The sequence below is a fragment of the Nymphalis io genome, chromosome 7 (assembly GCF_905147045.1).
Source record: "Nymphalis io chromosome 7, ilAglIoxx1.1, whole genome shotgun sequence".
In the NCBI taxonomy this organism is placed as follows: domain Eukaryota; kingdom Metazoa; phylum Arthropoda; class Insecta; order Lepidoptera; family Nymphalidae; genus Nymphalis; species Nymphalis io.
In genome coordinates this window covers 6,249,140-6,268,925 of record NC_065894.1, presented here as the reverse complement: position 1 = coordinate 6,268,925, position 19,786 = coordinate 6,249,140, and the positions used below count along the sequence as shown (strand labels likewise).

The 19,786-nt window shown below is 31.7% G+C and overlaps 1 protein-coding gene across 2 annotated transcripts in view; it reads right to left on the bottom strand.

Moving 5' to 3' along the window:
- Positions 1–1,125: 1,125 nt before the first annotated feature.
- Positions 1,126–19,786, bottom strand: part of LOC126769665 (semaphorin-2A) — a 338,220-nt gene continuing 319,559 nt past the window's right edge. For both annotated transcript variants that reach the window (XM_050488552.1, XM_050488551.1), the window contains 6 exons: positions 7,849–7,949; positions 6,535–6,707; positions 4,843–5,034; positions 3,473–3,610; positions 2,611–2,719; positions 1,126–2,105 (listed from right to left, as the gene is read on the bottom strand). In XM_050488552.1, coding sequence (XP_050344509.1) covers positions 2,049–2,105; positions 2,611–2,719; positions 3,473–3,610; positions 4,843–5,034; positions 6,535–6,707; positions 7,849–7,949 — 770 coding nt within the window. In that variant the 3' untranslated portion in view covers positions 1,126–2,048. The remainder of the gene's footprint in view (positions 2,106–2,610; positions 2,720–3,472; positions 3,611–4,842; positions 5,035–6,534; positions 6,708–7,848; positions 7,950–19,786) is intronic.

Genomic DNA, 19,786 nt, shown 5'->3' with positions numbered 1-19,786 from the left:
ACTGGTACTATTAAAAGTACAGTCGGATTCAATATGTGCAAGTAGATTTTTTAAGGTAAATTTGACGATATATTTTATATATAATATATACTTTAATTTCACTTTAGAATTTATTGTACTCGACATTTTATGAGATATGGAGTCTAATATGTCTTTGTTCCGTATGTGTAAGCGTACATATTACTCAAATGAGCAAGCCTTGCTGTTTTATTACGTCAATTATACGGTTGTACCGTAAAAAGTCTATTTTATATGTTTTGTGGGTTAAATATACAACTATATTCGTTCCCATCTAAGAACAATGGTTCAATTTATTTAAAATTTGAATGAAATATATAAAATATAACCCGTCATAATTATATATCTATACTTACATGGCAGTGGCAAAGGAATGTGACAACTATTTTAATCTATACTAAATCTGTGAGTACTATTGTAATGCATTAATTCTGTCATTAGAAACATATTATTATATTATTTTTAAAACGTCCTTATCATCTAAACTTTTGATAATTTTGATTTTAAATAATATATTCTTGATTACAATACCAGTGTATGTTTGAGTAGACACTTAAAAATTATATCACCTAAACGAATTTCTTATATATCACAGGCTTAAATTATATTCATTACGTTTAGGGACGTGCATTCTATAGTACACTTACATTATTAAAAGAATTAGTAACTATTTACACGAAAAGGGAAAAATAATGAGGCGAGCCACAACCCTCGGAGATTTGAAAATACGAAACGATACGTATTATTCACCCATTAGTGGAGCAGAGAGCTAACTTCTCTTGATCATTTACTAACAAACTTAATTAAGACTTGGATCAAGATACATGGTTTGTCGTTATCGAGAAAAAAAAAAAACAGAAAAGTTGTTTATATAACTATTTTTGTGATGTTATTATTCAAATTACTGCATTGTTAATTTCCAAATTAATGTCCTTAGTCAAATATCAAACTTGGACGTAGTGCAATAAAACTTTCAACGTTCTGTGCAATTAATTTCGTCGGATATTAACCGTGCTTCACAACTATTGAATTTATTTTATTTAACTTATTAAATCTAACGATGAATTAACATTCGAAAACATTAATTTAAAAGGTAAATAATATGCAGATCGCTAGCGGAATAGGAAATAACGGGGAATAAATACAGTAAATAATTATGAAATAGCACTCGCTCACTACAGATATGGCGTATAGCAATTAAAATGCGCTGATAATTTATAGTTTATATCCAAAATTAATTTCGATTTTGATTACTAACAAACTCTACTTATTCAACGAAAGAAGCGTACTTACATTAAAATTTAGATAAATCCTTTTTTACATTCAATATTCCAACAAAGCAACGCACGACGCTAGGAAACTCTCCTTAATTTTAATAAATGAGGTCCATTTTTTTTTATCCAATCGCCTTCTCATGTTCTGCTGTGTTGTTGAAACTGTTCTGTCACAGGTCACGAAGAGTTCACAAAATCTAACGGTACACTAAGTTCACGATATCAAATTATTAATTTCTCTGCTATTTAACATTTAATACTAAAGTTGTGATTCACTTGAGCTTTTATTCACTGATTTTATAGATATTTTAGTTATATTTGAAGTCAATTAATACTGAATTGTTATTTAAGTGTTTGGTCTTCCTGTTCATGCCCTTTATTAACAAATCCGTTTCTGAGATGTTTTATTGTTATTAATCTTGACTTTTAAAATATTTAAATGCTCATTAACACTGTTATATTATAGTTATTCAATTTATATGGGGCACTTGGTTCACTACGTTGGGCGCTTGAGTTATTAAACCTGGTTTATTTTCAAATTGAATTATTTTTTTCTCCTTTGTTCGCTTTCACTATATTTTTATTAGTCTTGGCATTAATGGGGCACTATAGTCATTGAGCTCTTCACTGATAATTATGAATAATTCACGAGAATATATTGAAGTATTTGAGGCCCGCTGAGACGTACGGCACTGGTATCGCTCCGGCATAGTAGTTGACTGATTGAAACATGAGATAGGCGATGTTCAGAAGCTATCACACAATCTCATTCGGATGAGTGTTCTGATTCGAGTCGTTCTGTCTCGAGCATTGCTGAAAAATAAAACAACCTAAATAGTACAAGTAGCAAGTTACAAGAAAGAAAAAGGAAGAGCCTAAAATTATAGTCATGTCAAGTTTTCATGTACTTGCTTTGCTTAATTTCTATTAACAATTCACCACATTTTCGGCAGTAAAAGAATGACCGTTAAACTAGGAATTCGCATTGGAACAAGTGGGATAAACTCCAAACCTTCTCAACGGAAGAGAAAGCCTTTCTCAGCAGTGGAACATTTTAAGGCACTTGTATGAACAATGCGTAAGGATATAGTTTATGACTTTTTCTTTTTCAACTTTAATGTTTTAAGATAAATTATTTTGCATGTATTGCTATCGCTATGCCGAGTTCTAATACAATTGATATTATGATTTTGGCTTAGCATTAAGCGCGACGGTAGTAAAAACATGCAATCTAAAAATTATATATTCCAATATATTTATTTGAAAATAAGATATAAATTATATTTATAAATGTTAGATAATGGAAACCCTTATCTACCTCTTGTTTTCTTTCCCAAGTCTTCATAGCTGTCTTGTATTTTTCAAATTCGTGACACCAGTTCGAATAGATCTTCTGATACTCGTTACTCTTTTCAGGCGGTGAGCATCTGTAAAATAATTTAATTTAGTAATTCTTAAATACGAAATTTAAACTAAACGATATTTAAGGTGTGTTAATATTACTAATAATGCCCGGTTGCTAAATTCAATAGACGATTTGTTTTGCTTTCGGAAATGATGATTAATATTCGTTCTTTTAAAGAAAGCTTCGTTTGTTACGAAGCCTGATTTGACTGATAGGAAAGCGATCGGACACTGATATACACTTACAAATTGTATATTGTTCCTATATTTAATAGGAACCGTATATCAATGAAGCGTAAGTATTCGTATTATTATTAATTATTCCGGTTTAACTTACCTACGTTATTTATCACGGAATACTCGACATGTTACAGGAACACTGCGGTTTGGATACCATCATGGAACGGACGCGGGAAAATCACGTCGCCAATTAAGCATTCCTCGATAAATAACTTATGTGAAACCGGTATAATTAATATTAATGAAATTATTTTAATTGAAAGGGAAGAGATTCGAAATGTAGGCAATTTATGAGGAGTTACCGAACAAATAGGCACAAACTGGAAACCAATTTCTTTTATAACATAAAAAAAAACTTTGTCCCATTTATTATATACCAGTCACTTTGAAACCCTTTTCATATTATATTATAGGTTTCGCATATTATTATAACTTACTTTTGACGGGTTATACTAATACAATTAGCAATTAATAGAGACGGATATGATAAAATTTAATAAAAACATTAACAATACCTAGACGAAACGAATCGGTACCTGTGCGTATCGACAGTGATGTTGTAGGAGCAGAGCAGAGACCCGCCAAGCCAGCAGTCATAGCGGCCCGCGTCAGCCTCCGTCACTGATATGATGAGCAGACCGTGCTCTGATGTTTCGATGTATTTTTCCGGCTTACTATTAACAAATTGGTATAATAGGCTTAAACATCTTTGTCATCATGACGTCATATTAAGCAGAGACTTAACTAAGGTAAGCGAGTATTATAAAAAAAATATATAATACCCGATTCTGGGCACATATACAAGAGAACTCTATTTTCTCATTATCATAGTCCTAAGGGGGAAAAATGTAGAGTATTACCGAAAGGATATCAGACGCAGACCTAATGCGCTTTTCGTGGCACGGGAGTATAGCAATGCCAACTTCCTGATTCTGGGTCGTTGCTGAGAATTTGATGGCAGAAAACTCAATGGCTTAGTGTTTTATCAGCGTGACCTGAGATTTGAACCTAGAATCATACTACTTACAGCAGCTACATACAAGCTAGCTACTATACCGACGAGGCAATTTGTCGAGTTTTGTCAAAAACAATATTTCCTGATAAGGTGATGTATATACGAAGCTTATTTCAATAAGCTTAAAAAATTGTGATAATTATAATATAAGTAGTATAGAATAAAATAAATAAGATCATTGTGTACGTAATATAAGTAAACATTTATTGTAAATAAACGAATACAATTCGTATGTAATTGTGCTTTTTATAAACCCTTTTGTATTTAACCTTAACGAATTTGATATCCTATTATCTGTGTGTTAAGAAATAATTACAGCTCCGCTAACGAAATAAACCCTCGCTTAAAAACGTAAAGGATAGGACTAGGCGAATGTAACAGAATCTCGAGTTTCCCTCTGCATTTTAATTACTGAGGAAGTGCGATAATGGCGGTTTTAGAAGCACTTTGATTAATGTTGTTACACGCGTGTTCTCTTCGTTCGCACAATTCATTGTTGTTATTTTTATAATTTTAATTGTCTTTTTAAATTCGAATCAACGTTATAATGGGAAAAATCGCTTTGTTAGTATTTTATATTTTTTTCTCTTTTGAATTAGGAACGTAGACACGCTGATTTTGTCGACCATTTTGTATGATCCAGGTTATAATCATGATATGTTTCAATCGCAGCCTAAAAATTACTAGCTTTTATGCAGTGACTACTAATTATATAGAAATTTAATTTTGAAAAATATTTGTTACAAATTTTACCGTTTCACATTGACTATATACATACGTATAATACACATACGTCTATATTAATAAAATTTATTATTTTAATACTGCTCAAAAATAATTATATTATTTGTTATTGATATGTGGTTTATATTTTTTAGCAAATTAACTTACTTAAAAGTAATAGGATGCCTTCCTTTATCTCTGGAGTAGTGAAACCACGTGACGGCTCTGGGTTGCAATACTTCTGGCATTTTCACGAAGCTGCCAAGGTGTAGGCTCTGACCCCAAGTCGCAGACACGCTCTTGCGGGCGATGGATGAGTCACATATATCTGCTGTTTCATTTGCCACGTCTTGTATTAACCTGTGGATTGAAATAAGATGATATATTTTTAAAAATAATAATAAGTAGTTGTTTAGGTCAAACGTGGCCGGGCACGTACAACGCGTTCGCTAATTTCTTTTGTGTTGATTTTGTTCATAGAGTTACGCATAATTTTTCCGAGTTATTAACTCTATTAAGGAATAGTAAACATAACTTATGCATGGTGGTTTCCAAAAAAGTATTGAAAAATCTTGAATTATGGATATTTATCCATAATTCAAGTATGCCTACAAAAACATTGTCGATGCAAAATGTAACATTATTAAATTAAAGGAAGAGAAACTTAGTAGTTACCCTTCTCCACGAATTTTAATTGGTATTTTAACTGAATTCAATTAAGTGATATATTTCCGGAAAGAGATTTTTTTTTAATTTTATATAGTATTTTCAAATAATAAGTTTAAAGTAATAAGTAACAAGAGATTTAATTTGAATAAAACCAAGTTAAAAGTATTTGCAGAATTTTATACAGAAGCGAATAGCATGTCCCAGAAAGGATTATTATATTATTATTATTATTATTAGTATTGAATTTCTGAGTAATCACGAACAAAAGGAATGGTACATAATTAATATTTTCTAAAAATATGTTTAAGATAATGCGCGAAATTTGCTATCAAAAGGTAGTCTTCGCAATAGCTTTAAATATAAAAAAAGCATTATAAACAAAATATTTCAAAATCAGAATTGTGTTTTAATTCATATATTAATAAAATTAATACAGATTTAAATTGTAGTCCATAAGAATAGAACAACTTGGCAACCTAGGGAAGGAAAACGATATCAAGAGGCAGAGATGACCACCATACCATTTTTATTAATTTAATCGAGCCAAAATACACTACATGATTGCACATTGTTGACTAATTGGAGAACTAGAGTGTGTTTACAAAGGATGCCGGTTATTTAATTCATGAAGCACAGCTCGAAGTGTTGTCTGATTAGCTAATAGAATGTACCATAATATTATTAAATTTTACGTTGCGATAAATTAAAAGTACGTTGCACGGCTTATTATAATATGTGTTGATATACAAATATAAATTGACCTATAGTTTATTAAATAAGTAAAATAAAGAATTTAGTATTTACTATAAATATATTATATTATAACTATTACAATTTTTTTATTAATCTAACCATTAGTAAATAAATAATTTTCAGTTAGCTTTCTTGATAAGTTTAACTTCATTTATTAATATGTCTAATCTCATGAGATGATTAGCCAACTTCGCAGGACATATTATAGTGCACAAGTGTGTGTAAGTACGTGCTTTTCGAGGCACAGAAGTGTACAAAATTCCAACTTCCAGACTCCGGGCTGCTATTGAGAATTTTCGACAGAAAAACTCAATCTTTTTATTGGCCCGACCTGGGATTTACACCCAGAACCTCCGGGTCTGCGGCCTTATATATAGCCTTAAGACCAACGAGGCAGTCAATCGAATATACTAATTATGTATAGTAAGATAAACTTACCCTGGCATGTATTCCCTACACACGCCAGCATCCCGGTCCCATCCACAGTAAGGATCGCGTGCGCAACGCACGCATGCATCGTAACGGCGCGCGCACAGTGCAAGGCGTAGTTGTAGCACGCGCCTATCTGACGCTGCGTACAAGGAGCCGTGCACGCGGGATATCGCCATTGCCTGGTACAAGTAACTTTATGTTTTTTTTTTGTTTTTTATTATCTAACGTAATTAGTTATTTTGAAAGATTGTGTAATGTTTTAAAATAATTAGTTTTAATAATTAGTTTAAAATTGAATGTTTGCCAGCCATGCGCAGGACATATTATTTTGTACCTGTGTGTGTGTAGGTACAAGCGCATTAATTATTTCTTCACTGTCATAATCCGATGGAATAGCAAATGCGATACGACCGGGAAAGAATTTAGCCGCAGGACAGAATTTAGAGCAGGCTTTACATGTTTTCAGAGTCACGAAAGTGTAAACACTGCCAACGTCAACTCCGGTCAACCGATTATAATTTATTAATTAAAAAACAATAGAATTTCATTAGCTCCATCCGGAGATTAAATGCAAAACCTCGGCATCTGCAGCTTTATAAGCTAGCCATAATAACAATCATCAGTTGACATTAAGCTACATATTAGAAAGTATTTATAATTCAAATATAAAAAGTCATAATACTTTATTCAAATTTGAAACATTACACTTACTTATTAATAGTCAAACTAGAAACTACCACCGGTTATATAGCTAATGACTTCATTAAATATTTTTCGTGTTTTGTTAGTTTATTGGTGTTATAGTTAAATATGTAATGGTAACCAAATGTATGTGATTTCAATATATGACACATTAAATAAAATTAAGTAAATGTGAATAATAATAAATAAAATCGAAATATTTATTGGCGAGAGTTTCTTGTGTTTTATCATTTCATTTGACCTATAAAGCATTTGATGGTCAATTAACATAATGTTTGAAGAGAAAAATAATACATCGTATATGTAATTGAATTATTGAATAATACATGAATCAGTATTAAAATAAATAGTATAGAATAAAATAATAATATGTTTCTATAACATTAATTTATAAATCAAGTGAAATAGGTTGATAAACGTTAATAAACAATTAATTAAATAAAAATAACATTTAATAACTTTATGTAACGAGTCAACTGTAATCACTAAAAATCGAGTACTTGTCCGAGTAACAGCACTTGAAAATATTTTTGTCATCAATGTAAAATTTCAGCTTCAATTTTTATCACGTTCATACGTGAAAAGCGGGTGTTAAAATGCAATTTATTCTTCACATACCTGAATTGGTTCGCCGGGAGTAACGTCGAAGATGTCAAGTAAAGCTGACTGGCTGTCGCCGTTCCGAGTCCATTGCACGATTTTATGAATTTTACCTTCATCTGTAACAATAATGAATATATTGGAATGTCGTTTGACTTAATTCGTTTAAATATTATGATACATTGTTTTTACCTTTTAACACTAGCAAGGCGATATCCCCTTGGCAGTGTATTAAATTGACAATGTAGAGTTTCTACACTATCATTATTGAATTGGAATTATAAAATCACATTTATATTAATTATTAAATAATTTTTTTGCGGTATAAATACATTGAACAATTACATTTAATTCACGAAACACTTGAAAATTTAAAATAATTAGGTAACATATATCTAATTATTATTACAAAATTATTATTATTACAAAAGATAATTACGTAAATTTCATTAATAACTTTTTTTTTAAATCAAATTTAAAATAGTCCCGCATTTCCATGCTGTACGAAACTATTAAACATTACTTAGTCCCTTTAACTTCGAGGTGAATAAACTTTTAGAATATTGAGTTGCAATACTAGATTAAGTTCCTCATGGTGTTACTTTTAACAATCATAAATCATAAATAAATTGTTGCTTTACCGGTAATCATGAAATTTTACACGTTATCAGAGGTAAATAGGGTCATTATATAAGGTCTTGCCAGACATACATAGACAAAGAATACCTAAATACCTGTTCCTTAGGGAGAGCCCTTCACACGCGGGCGAAGCCGAAGGCGGAAACTAGTAAAATTATAACCATAACGGTTTTTTATCAAATGTTCTGTGCTAAAATACTTCTTAAACTATATGTAATATCAAAGGAAAGAAAAAAAATATATCAGCATTAAACATGTTTTTTACATATAAATATTTCTATTGTCTGAACGTTTAAAAAAGGGGTTTGAGAATTATGATTTGATACTTTCTACGAGACCTTTCAATTAATTACAAGATAATTGACAGAGCTATGAATGAAATTTTACGGGGTTTACATTACAAATCTTGATGTTGTTAAAAACGTATAATGAAATAGAACATACGTGCGTTTTTAAATCATTTATTAAAACATTTAAAAAGTGAAATTGAATTTTTATGAAATATAAATACGTTCATAATACGAGAATCTTAATCGAACATTACGGGCTTAAACACAAAATGTTTCCTTAAGGAAAGGGGAAGCCTCTGGCCAAGAGTGGGACGTTTTTCAGGCTATTTATAATATTTCAATTTATTATTATATAACTTTATATAATTAAAATATAAACGCTTGTAAAGCTACTTTTATTAAATAAAAATTCATTAGAACTTCGTAATATATTATAGAACTAAAACATAACAAAATATAAGCATCACATTCTTGGTACAGCAACAATTACTAGTTAGAGTATTAAAGTGGTTTAGTTTAATGTATAACATGAATAATAAGAAGCATTATAATGTTAAACCCCTTTTGATGTCCTTGCCTTCAAGATATAAAACCATCTTTGTATCTTTTTCATCCCTCGCATAAGCTCGTTCGTTGTAATTAGGTTTTGTGTAATTGTGGAGGCAGCGTCTAGCCGTAAGAGAAATTACAATGGTTCGTTACATCGGGGATCAATTAGCAAAGTCTGCAAGGCGGCTGTTTATTGTATGTATTATGCCCTTTGCCCGTAGTAACGTAGGAAACGTTTACTTTCAAAATACGTTTTCGGAGTAAATTAATTTGGTTGACGTACTTAACTTATTTCGTTTTCAATGAAGCTTAGAAAACAAAGCGACGAAATACTGTGAAGCAATTAAACCAACGAAATGACAATGACATGAAAAACGTCAAACTAATAATCTATGTAAATAGTATAAAGGTTTAAAGTTTGTATATTAGAATATGCTAATGTCTGCATCAGTTCTATAGCTGAAATTATTGAATAAGGTTATCAGCCATGTTACTTATTTCATGCTAGATATTAAAGCGATCTGGCAAACTGCATGAAACAAGCATCCAAGTTTAACAGATCTGAAACTGGCGGATACAGCTTTCTTGAAATAAATTTATAATTAATTACATTTCAATCAATAATATATATTACTTTTACATTTTTTGTGAAATGAAACTTTATTGAGTTCCTTTTTTCTTAAATAAATAAAAATGCCAGACAGCCGAACCGGCGGCAGTAGATAGCGTGCACGAATATCGCTATAAACTCAGTTTTCGATTACTTTGAATCAGTCATTGAAGCGTTTAACAAACCACAAGCCATTAAACGAGGCATGCAACGAACCAATCGCGATTGTTGGTTTGTTGCTTTTACTAAACATTGGCGAATGGTTTAAACCACGCCGACCCCCAACCGCGAACTGCACTGTACGAAACTTGATACCACAAAATCTGTTAAAACAATAGTTGATCATTTATTCTAACGGCAGCGAGATCATTTGGAACCAATTAACAACGAAATTCACGTTTGTGGTCACAGTTTATATAAAAATATCAATACAAGTAATATTGAAGCTTTTTTACAAGATATGTATTGAAAACTACCATCAGTTCTGAATGTATTAAAGATCCTATCCAGATGAATCGGCAAACAATTCAGTAGTTACCCTTTTCCATCAACCTTGCTCAGTTTTGAATTTGTCATGGAGATGGTCTCCTTCTGCGAAAATGTCATGTCGCAGAAGGAGGCCGCGGAGCGGGAGTGCGAGGAGAGTGCCTCCGCTTCGCCGAAGAAGACCTGGGAGAAGACGTCGGCGCTGTGCGCATCTTCTCTCTTCTTAGTGGGTATTCCGGCGCGTTTAGCGCCGGCGAGTCCCACATACCCCCCCACCTCATGTGGGGGAAACACATAAATGTGTTTTTCCAGCGAGAAAAAAAAAAGGTTTGAAATTTCAATGTTCAGTTAACAGTCTTCTAATATTCTAAAAACTGAGCGACTCGCTTTAAAATAAAATAATCTTCGAATAATATCGAATAATAATGGTTACTTATTATTTTATAATATTAATAAATGCAGTACGGAGACCAATTGAGTTTGATACGTGATCAGGGTAAGTGCCATCTCTATTGTTAACATAAGTTCGCAGAATGTAGCCTTACAAAACGACCATCAAATTAATATTCGGACCACGAATCATAATAGCTAATTGGATTAGACATGTACCAAAATTACCTAACGCAGTTACGAACAGTAATATACTGGGTACGTGTCATACTTAGGGTGATCAGCTTTGCAATGTTGAAGTAGGATTTGTTGAAGATGTTGAATATAATATTGGAATTTTGTCCAGTAAAATTGTTGCATTCAGAAGGAAAAAAAATTATTACTTTATTAAATTCTAAAAAAATACTTAAAATTTTATATATTTTATAATTTAAATACACTTATTACATAATAATAAAGTTGTTGTAATTTTACAGCTTTAATGAATGTTTAATTTACTAAATATATAATTATATTATATTTAATTTATTTAATTTCCACGTGGTCACGATTTGTACAGAAACTAGTTTTAATTTTTATTTGTATGTATTTATGGCTGTAATGTATTTACTTAATGAGAGTTAAATATAGCAACAAGTAGATTTCTTATTTCGAAATAAAAAAATATAAAAAATAAATGTAGGGATAGCTAGAGCGGAGTACAGTGTTAATCTTGGCTGTATTTTACTATTTATTTCTTTCATTATTATTAAAAACATTTGATTTCTGTTTCAATAATGAATATATTATTATTATATAAGTTGAATTAAAAAATATATATTATTACAAGTATGTAGTTATTATTACAAAACTCTAATTATGATTGATAACAGACCAGACTTTATATTTATAAAGCGCTGTTGTAAAGTTTCAGTTGGACCAGTAAATTATATAAGTAGTAGATAGTAGTTTCATTTATTTTTTTGTAATTAATATATGAGTCTTGTTACTTGAATAAATAAATAATAATTATTATTATTATTGTGAGACATTGAAGTGACAATTTGAAATTTCGATACTATCTTCTATCTTAAATCGTCATCCCTAGCGTACCGTCTGTTGTACTTGTACTTCACACTGCCATCCCAAATCCTCATTGTTATTGTGTTCGTTAAGTTATAGTAGCAGCGCTATAAATCAGTTATTGTGTTACGGTTGTTCGTAATGAACCATAGTCTGATTGTTTGCTGAGCATGCGCGACTTAGATCAATATATATTCTCTATTTAATAATTATATACTATATCATGGATCTAAATCTTACAATATGAATAATATAAAAATATCTATGACGCACAACAACGCGGTCGTATTGCTAAGTTGCGATCTCTTCCAGACAACTTTATGGTCTTGAAACAAAGTCAATATAAATTTAAATGTGGTTCGTAATATATATAATACCAAAATTTTAATATCATCATTATAATATATATTACATAGTAATGTATTTATTAACTTTAATATAGATAATGTTCCACTGCTGGGCTAAGGCCTCATCTCCCTTTTGAAGGGGTTTGGAGCTTATTTCACCATGCTGCTCCAATGCGGGTTGGTAGAATACACATGTGGCATAATTTCAATGAAATTAGACACATGCAGGTTTCCTCACGATATTTTCCTTCACCGTCAAGCATGAGATGAATTATAAACATAAATTAAGTACATGAAAATTCAGTGGTGCTTGCCCGGGTTTGAACCCACGATCATCGGTTAAGATTCACGCGTTCTAACCACTAGGCCAACTCGGGAACTTAAATATATAGTTTTATTATTCACGGCTGGTATTTATATTATATCTACAATTCGAGATTTTAGAAATGTATTTAAATGTAGCATTTATGTATTGTTATTATAGTAAATCTAAAATAAAATAATAACGATGTTTTAATCTTAAGTTAGTAAATATTCTTATTTGTGTAAACTTCGGTGCAAATAATAAAATACATTGAAAAGCAAAGGTGCACGAAATAGTTTAATTTTGACGTCATAATCGAGAATCAACAACTAAAATCTTGCTATTGAAAGATATTCGGGTAATGGGTACATGCCTAAAAGCTTGATCAATGCATTCGTTTCTTTTTATTGTATAGTTTATAGTTTTATAGAGACTTTTATTAATCATTCAAAAATTTTATAATAAATATATATTTCAAACGAATTATTTAGATACGCTATAAGATGAAAAGCGATAGCGATTTAGAAGATTTAGAATTGCCAGTTATGAATTTTTAATGGCCTATTAAATCTATATCAATAGCTTACGTTGTAAGTGATGAATTATCAGATATATATATTAAAGTTAGAAATGGTTCGACGTTACATTAGTTTACGGAACTGCTACGAGTCAGATTGACGTGAACAGGCACTAGCAATTATGTTCCTTGAATATTGTATGAAGTAAGTTAACATATAGAATTTTCGTTCGAAATATGTTTGACAGATGAAATTGCTATTTGAATAAATAAGTCATTTATTTTAAATTTTATAATATATAATCCCTAGGCTTAAATATAAATAAAAAGGTGATAGTAATTAAATTGTAGTGAAACTGATCCACAATATAAGGTGGTACATGGTTTAATATAAGTATATAATATATTACCACGTAACCTTAAATTGCACTGTTTGTTTACATACTTTATTTATTGTTGTTTTTGCAATTTAATATAAAATAAGCTAAATACCACTAATCAAGAGATTAGATTTTGATTGAGATTTAGGAGATCCTAAACTATCCGCCTGTTTGACTTGAAATTTGAAACAGCTACTCCTTCCCCCACGTAGACGCTCACTAAGAACGGATTTTATGCAAATCCTATCCAAAATACATTTTTCTTCTTATCTACCCGTGCAAAGCCGGAACGATTAGCTTAATATAATAATTAATACTAGTTTAATATAAAATAATTGTTTTTATTGTAACCAAAACGCTTACACATGTAATATATAAAGTTAATAATCATATATTTCACTATAAGATTGAATTGCAAGACATTTAAAGTAAGTTCAATTAAAAAGTAAGTTTTATTTTTTAATTGAAATTTAATTAGACATAAATTTGTATACTATAATACGTTGTCTTGCCGACTATCAAGTAAATCACTTTGTAGAGAGAATATGTAATTATGTGTTGCCGGGTATGGCCATAGCGGATTAACGTTCCTAGTGGCTCATGAAGTATAGACAACAGATAATATCTGTTAATTTAATCAAAATGAAATTTCATAAATGGCAACAATTTTTAGTGTGAAATTGAAGTCTATAAATAAAAAAATATCATTTAGGCTTTTTAATTTAAACCTACAAATTATGAGAAATATATATATTTGGTAAAATGCTTGCGAACTATATAGACGTGGATGGTACAGATTAGGCTAGTTTGACAAGGAGCCAGATATCAGGGGTGCATGTCAGTCACCTCCACGTGGTGCACCCTGGGCAACGGGGTCGATCAGCAATTGTTGAGCAGAGTGGACCAGCGAGCGGCATCGTGGCAAGTAAGAGGACTCCGGGGTCCTTTTGGGCCGCCAGAGAGAGAGGACGAGTTGGTCTCCAGGGTCCTTTCGGGCTGCCGGAGAAAGGAGGGAGGAGTAGAGGAGGAGGGAGAGGCGGGTTTGCCCAGTTTCGGTGTCGATGCTGGGTGGACAGACTTCGGTCACCGCCTTCTCAAACTCGTTTCCCCATCCAGGCGCTAGCTTGTGGTGGGACCGAGGGCCTTGCCTTCACCGGCCGGGCTAAGAGGAGAAAACCTCAATAAAAAACAACCGGTGGGTCGCTCACGCGACCACAAGACACACGAGAGGGTGAGCTAACGCGTTCCCGTAACCCTGCCACCATGCGGTGAGGCGGAAACGAGGAGGTTTTAGTGGGTAGGACGGTGGCCTTCTGCCCCGTGAGTCCCACATACCCGTCCCGGTCGTGTCCGGGCGGGAGGCGTAAATGCCTTTCCTCCTCGAAAAAACAAAAGGGGACAGATATCAAGTGGTAAATTACTGGTATTTATATTTTTAATTAACAGAAAAAATCTCGAGAAATTTGAGATTGAAATTTTAATTAAATTTGTTAAATCGATTTAAGGCTATAAAGCTAAAGCCCGTTAATATCTCACTCTTGGGTATCATCTCTATTTAATAAGAAGATTTCCAACACATGCAGGTTTTCTCACTATGTTTCCGTTCAATTAAAATTATAAAAACAAAATAAGCACATCAAAAACATAGTGTAGATCTCGAGGGCTAATATGGATAAAATGAGAAAAACAGAGTACATGACATATTCATGCATTATCCCATTTATTATCCCATAAATTTTGCTATTTTTTTTATTTTGCAGTTTCTGAAAAGCTTGTTAAAGTCAGATTTACTAATCTTACTTAACACTGAACGCTTATTGGTCGCCAATTAAGTCATCGGCTGTCATCGACCAACATCGACAATTGAGATCATGGTAAAAGTAGTTAAATTAACAATTATCAGCTTTTCAGAAACAGTTGGTTTGTATATATATGTATGTAATACAATCGAACTATGAATGTAATCGAACCATTCTATATATATAATATATATACATTAATTCAACTTATCTGTATTTTACCTGTCAAAACAATTTTCAGTTACGTCAAAACTACAATATTTTATTTTTATATAATTTGATTCTAGTTCATTATGTCAATGTAAAACGTAACAATATAACGTGAAAAAAAACACATTATCGAGTCCTCATCAAAGCCAAAACACGTTCGAGATTCAATTATAGTCGTTTCATATGCAATTGAATGTGTGATTAGTATGGGGTATAATAAAGGATAATGAGAAACATTTTCAGGGCAATTGTGCCAACGTAAACCTGCCATAGAAGGTAATTACCCGATACCTTAATATTTGGCCTTCGCTAGCGTTGTATAGATCTAATCATAGCTTAACCCTAATCACCACCTTAACTGCGGAAAAAGCCTGAAATTAATATTAAATGAGCTCGTTTTAGTGTTTTTAAACGACTGAAAATAAGGTATACAAAGGTTATACAAAAGAATGTTAATTAAATAAAAAAAATCACAGTTGAAGTAATGTAAGATGATCGTAACTTGTTTAAACTTCTAAAACTCCGAAACGGTACTTGTAGATGACAAAATAACGAGAATTCTTTTTATCTGTTAAGACAAAAAGATACTGAATGAAAAAAAAGTCAAAGATAAACAAATTTAAATTTGTTTAAACAAATATAAAAAATACTTACAATAATACTACTAATATTATGCAGAATTAATTAAAATTAGAACAATGAGGGAACAATGTAAATACGTATATGTATGTATATGTGCGTAACATTATTTTGCCGCAAACCTGAATGATGGAAAACAAGAACAGATTTTCCAATAAATGTCTGAGTAGGCACGGGAGGTTTTCGAATTTAGTTGTAAGTTTGTTAACTACCTATTTTACATACATGAAACTTTCATTGACATTTCTCGCATAATGTATAAGCCTTGCTTCATGTGAAGATCAAGTTGATGCGATAACAGAGTACAAGGGAAAGCGTTCAGTGTATTTGTTAGTAAATACGCGAGGTTGTTTTGGGTAGGAGGCGCAATTCGAATCTGTTTATGGCAACCCCGTTACACGTTTTAAGCTTTAAGACGTGACATGTACTAATGTGAACGAACAACAATTCTCCGATGGCAACACTGTGTAGCATTTTATTAAATAAGTTTGTTTAAAATAAGTGCAATAAACTTTTTTTTTACGTACGTCTAAATTTGTATTTCATATGTTTAGTTATCGCAATTCACAACGCAGGTAATGATCGCGTTATGGATAAATTGAAGTAACAAGTGTAAAATGTATAAAGTGTACATTAGTAGGCTAGTATTATACTGTCTGTCGTTGATGTGTTTTGTTCGTGAAACTGTAATATTCATTATTGCAAAAATATAATTGAATAAAACAGATAATTAAAAACCTTCATACAGAAGAGTAAGAAATTGTGACTACATTATAAAAGGATAATACTATTATGTAACACATCATAATCTATTAAAATCACTTGTATGTAACTAACAAAGTCAGTATATAAATTAATCTTGAAAGTCGATTTTAAACTATTTTTAACTGCCTGAATTTCTGAATTGATCTATAGATAAAGGTGGATAGTGATAGTGTACAACTGTGAGTATTAAACCACCCAAGATTTGGCTTATTTGGTTTGGTTTGAAACTAGTGCAATGTAATGAGAAAAGTGTATTATTTCAATTTTTTAAATTTTTTTATAACAGATAGACGAACGAACAAATCATCTAACCGAGATTCCACCAATACCTACCATAGAATAAACTATAATTTTTGTTATTTTTTATAGCAGACAAGCGCTTTCTCATCTTCATACGACTTACTAATTAAGTCTCGAAGAAGCTAATAGGATTATTGTACAAAAGACAGAAGCGATAATTTAATATCCTCCTCACGGTATATTTGAGCAAGGAAAATTAATTAGATTCAAACATCGATACTGTATGAATGTAATCCGTGTAACGTTAAGGCTTATAAATTCCCTCACTTATAGTCATTAATTCCGATCACAGTCGTTTCTACCAAAATAATTAAACAATCCCACATCGGTTTCGTTTGGAAAATCCCTCAGGAATACCCGTCTTTAGTAACGAATTAGGTACATAAGGTAACACGAGGCACGTCTCACCGTAAACTCTTTTAGGGCCGCGTCAAATGAGATACCTACAATCAGCGATACGAGGAAATTGCGGTTTTTCAGTATATGTGTGCGTGTTTGACTGGCGGTGTAAATTTTTTTTTTTATAAAGAGATGAAAATGTACACGTACAATTTCATGACAGAACACGTTATGTCGAAACGTAATTTTGTACAAAAAAGTTAATGACTATAATGTATGACTCCTTTTATGTCGTTTATACATCAGAGCCAAATCCATAAGTCATTGTAACCGAGCATTCTCATAGACGCAATGTAATAAAATGAGTTTATTTTCAATAAAATTAGAGTATTTGAAGCAAGGTAAGGGTTGCTGCAGATCGTAATTATGTTTTATATTTTCCTGGCCAATGATCAAGGAACCTTTAATAAAGGTTCAAAGAAATAATCCAGCAATCCAATAAAGATTTCGCTCCGACAGACCTTAAGTGAAAACTTTTTGCGATCCCTCGAACAATATAAGTTTTATTTCTCGAAGTGGTATAAATTCCCAAACACAAAGTAGCTCTAACATCTTTATTGGTTTTCATAAAAAGTCCCTGCTTAACCTATAGATTCTCCAGTAGCCAATTGGATAGGTTTTTCTTTAAATCCACCTCTCACGCCTTGACGGTTTTACCTATCGACTTTTTCATGTTTCAATGCGAGCCGTCCTCATAGCATTTTTATCGTCCAACATCAGGAACTAATGTATGTTCATAAACAATTTAAGGTTGGTTTGTATAAACTTGATTTATAAGTAACTAAGTAATCATTTCTCGTAACCATATATGTTTTTATGGACTTTAAGAAAAGATAACAGTAATGTTTTAAGCTAAAATAGAATATAAAATGTTAAGAAGCATTAATTATCCCAAATAGTAATCTAAAATATATTTTAAAACAAAAATTATAATAAAGATTTATTAAAAGTATAAGAAGTAGGTACAAAATAAGTTATTTAATTCACGCAGTATAATATAAATTCTGCGATTGATATCAACAAATTCGTGCGGACTTTTATCACGAATTGCAATATGTATTTTATAGGTACCGTAAATCGAAAAACGCGGCTTCTAACGTTTGCCTACGAGCTCTCCACCGACTTTTATGAGATTTGTCGTTAGAAATTTTATGTGATCGAGTGAGCCCTTTGACCGATTTTATACTACTTATGATTCGATCGATATGAATAATTTTCTGTATCGTGTTAAACTTCACTCCGTGCCTATTAGCGTTTTGGGTTCGATTGTATTCGTCTTTTGAAGGACACAATGTCATCGAGATAATCGATAAAACATATAATGCTAGTGAATGCCAATAAAATAACACAATCAACTTTATAAGATTTTGTTAATTGTGTAAAAATATGTTTGTAAAATTATCTATTTAACTTCGTTTCAATTATTTCATTTAATAAACATTTGTAAAGGGGGAAAGCTGTGTACTTGTTATTTCGCATTTTATAATAAGCGAACGTTTATTCCAAACACGTTGCAAAGGTGTATTTTTAAAGACGGTTTTCGGTAGCCAGAGCATTAGGGATGCCGTGACCGCGCCACCCCAAAACTTTCTCGCCCGTACACCTTTTGATATTCAATATACTGCGGGATCTAAGCAATCCTTTGATGAGATGTTTTATGCAAAAAACGTTGAGCGCCTTTAGTGGGGCGCGAATAAGCGTTCAAAAGTGAACGCATTAGTATTCCTGATCCCAACGACCACGGCCTCTCCCCTCCAGTTTTGGGGGAATAAAAAATCAATGTTTATTCTCACTGGACCCGATTTGAATACTAATTACGAACATACTAATTGTTTGTATTCCTTTAAAAATGAAATCGTTTTTTATTGGTTGTTAAGTTTAAAATCTGTATTAAGCAGATTATGTCTTACAAAAAAATTATTGTTCGAGTAAATACAAAAAATAATAAATAGAAGAAATACAATATTATACAATAATATAAAATGATGTCAAAATGTATATTGCATAAAAGACTTTCATATTTGGCTTATAAATATTGTTCACATTAATTTTATGAGCATTGCAAGTTGATGAACCCCGAAGCGATACTACGTCAGAGTAGTAAGTACGAGACGCTCGGGGAAGAATATTTCCTCGATTTCAGACAAGGATCGCAATATATGGCGTCAGAGGATACGATAATTTAACCACCTTCACATATCATTTTACCAAAATCGCATTTCATGTTTATGGCAAAACTTGGACTTCATGCACTCAGCAAAATGGGTTTC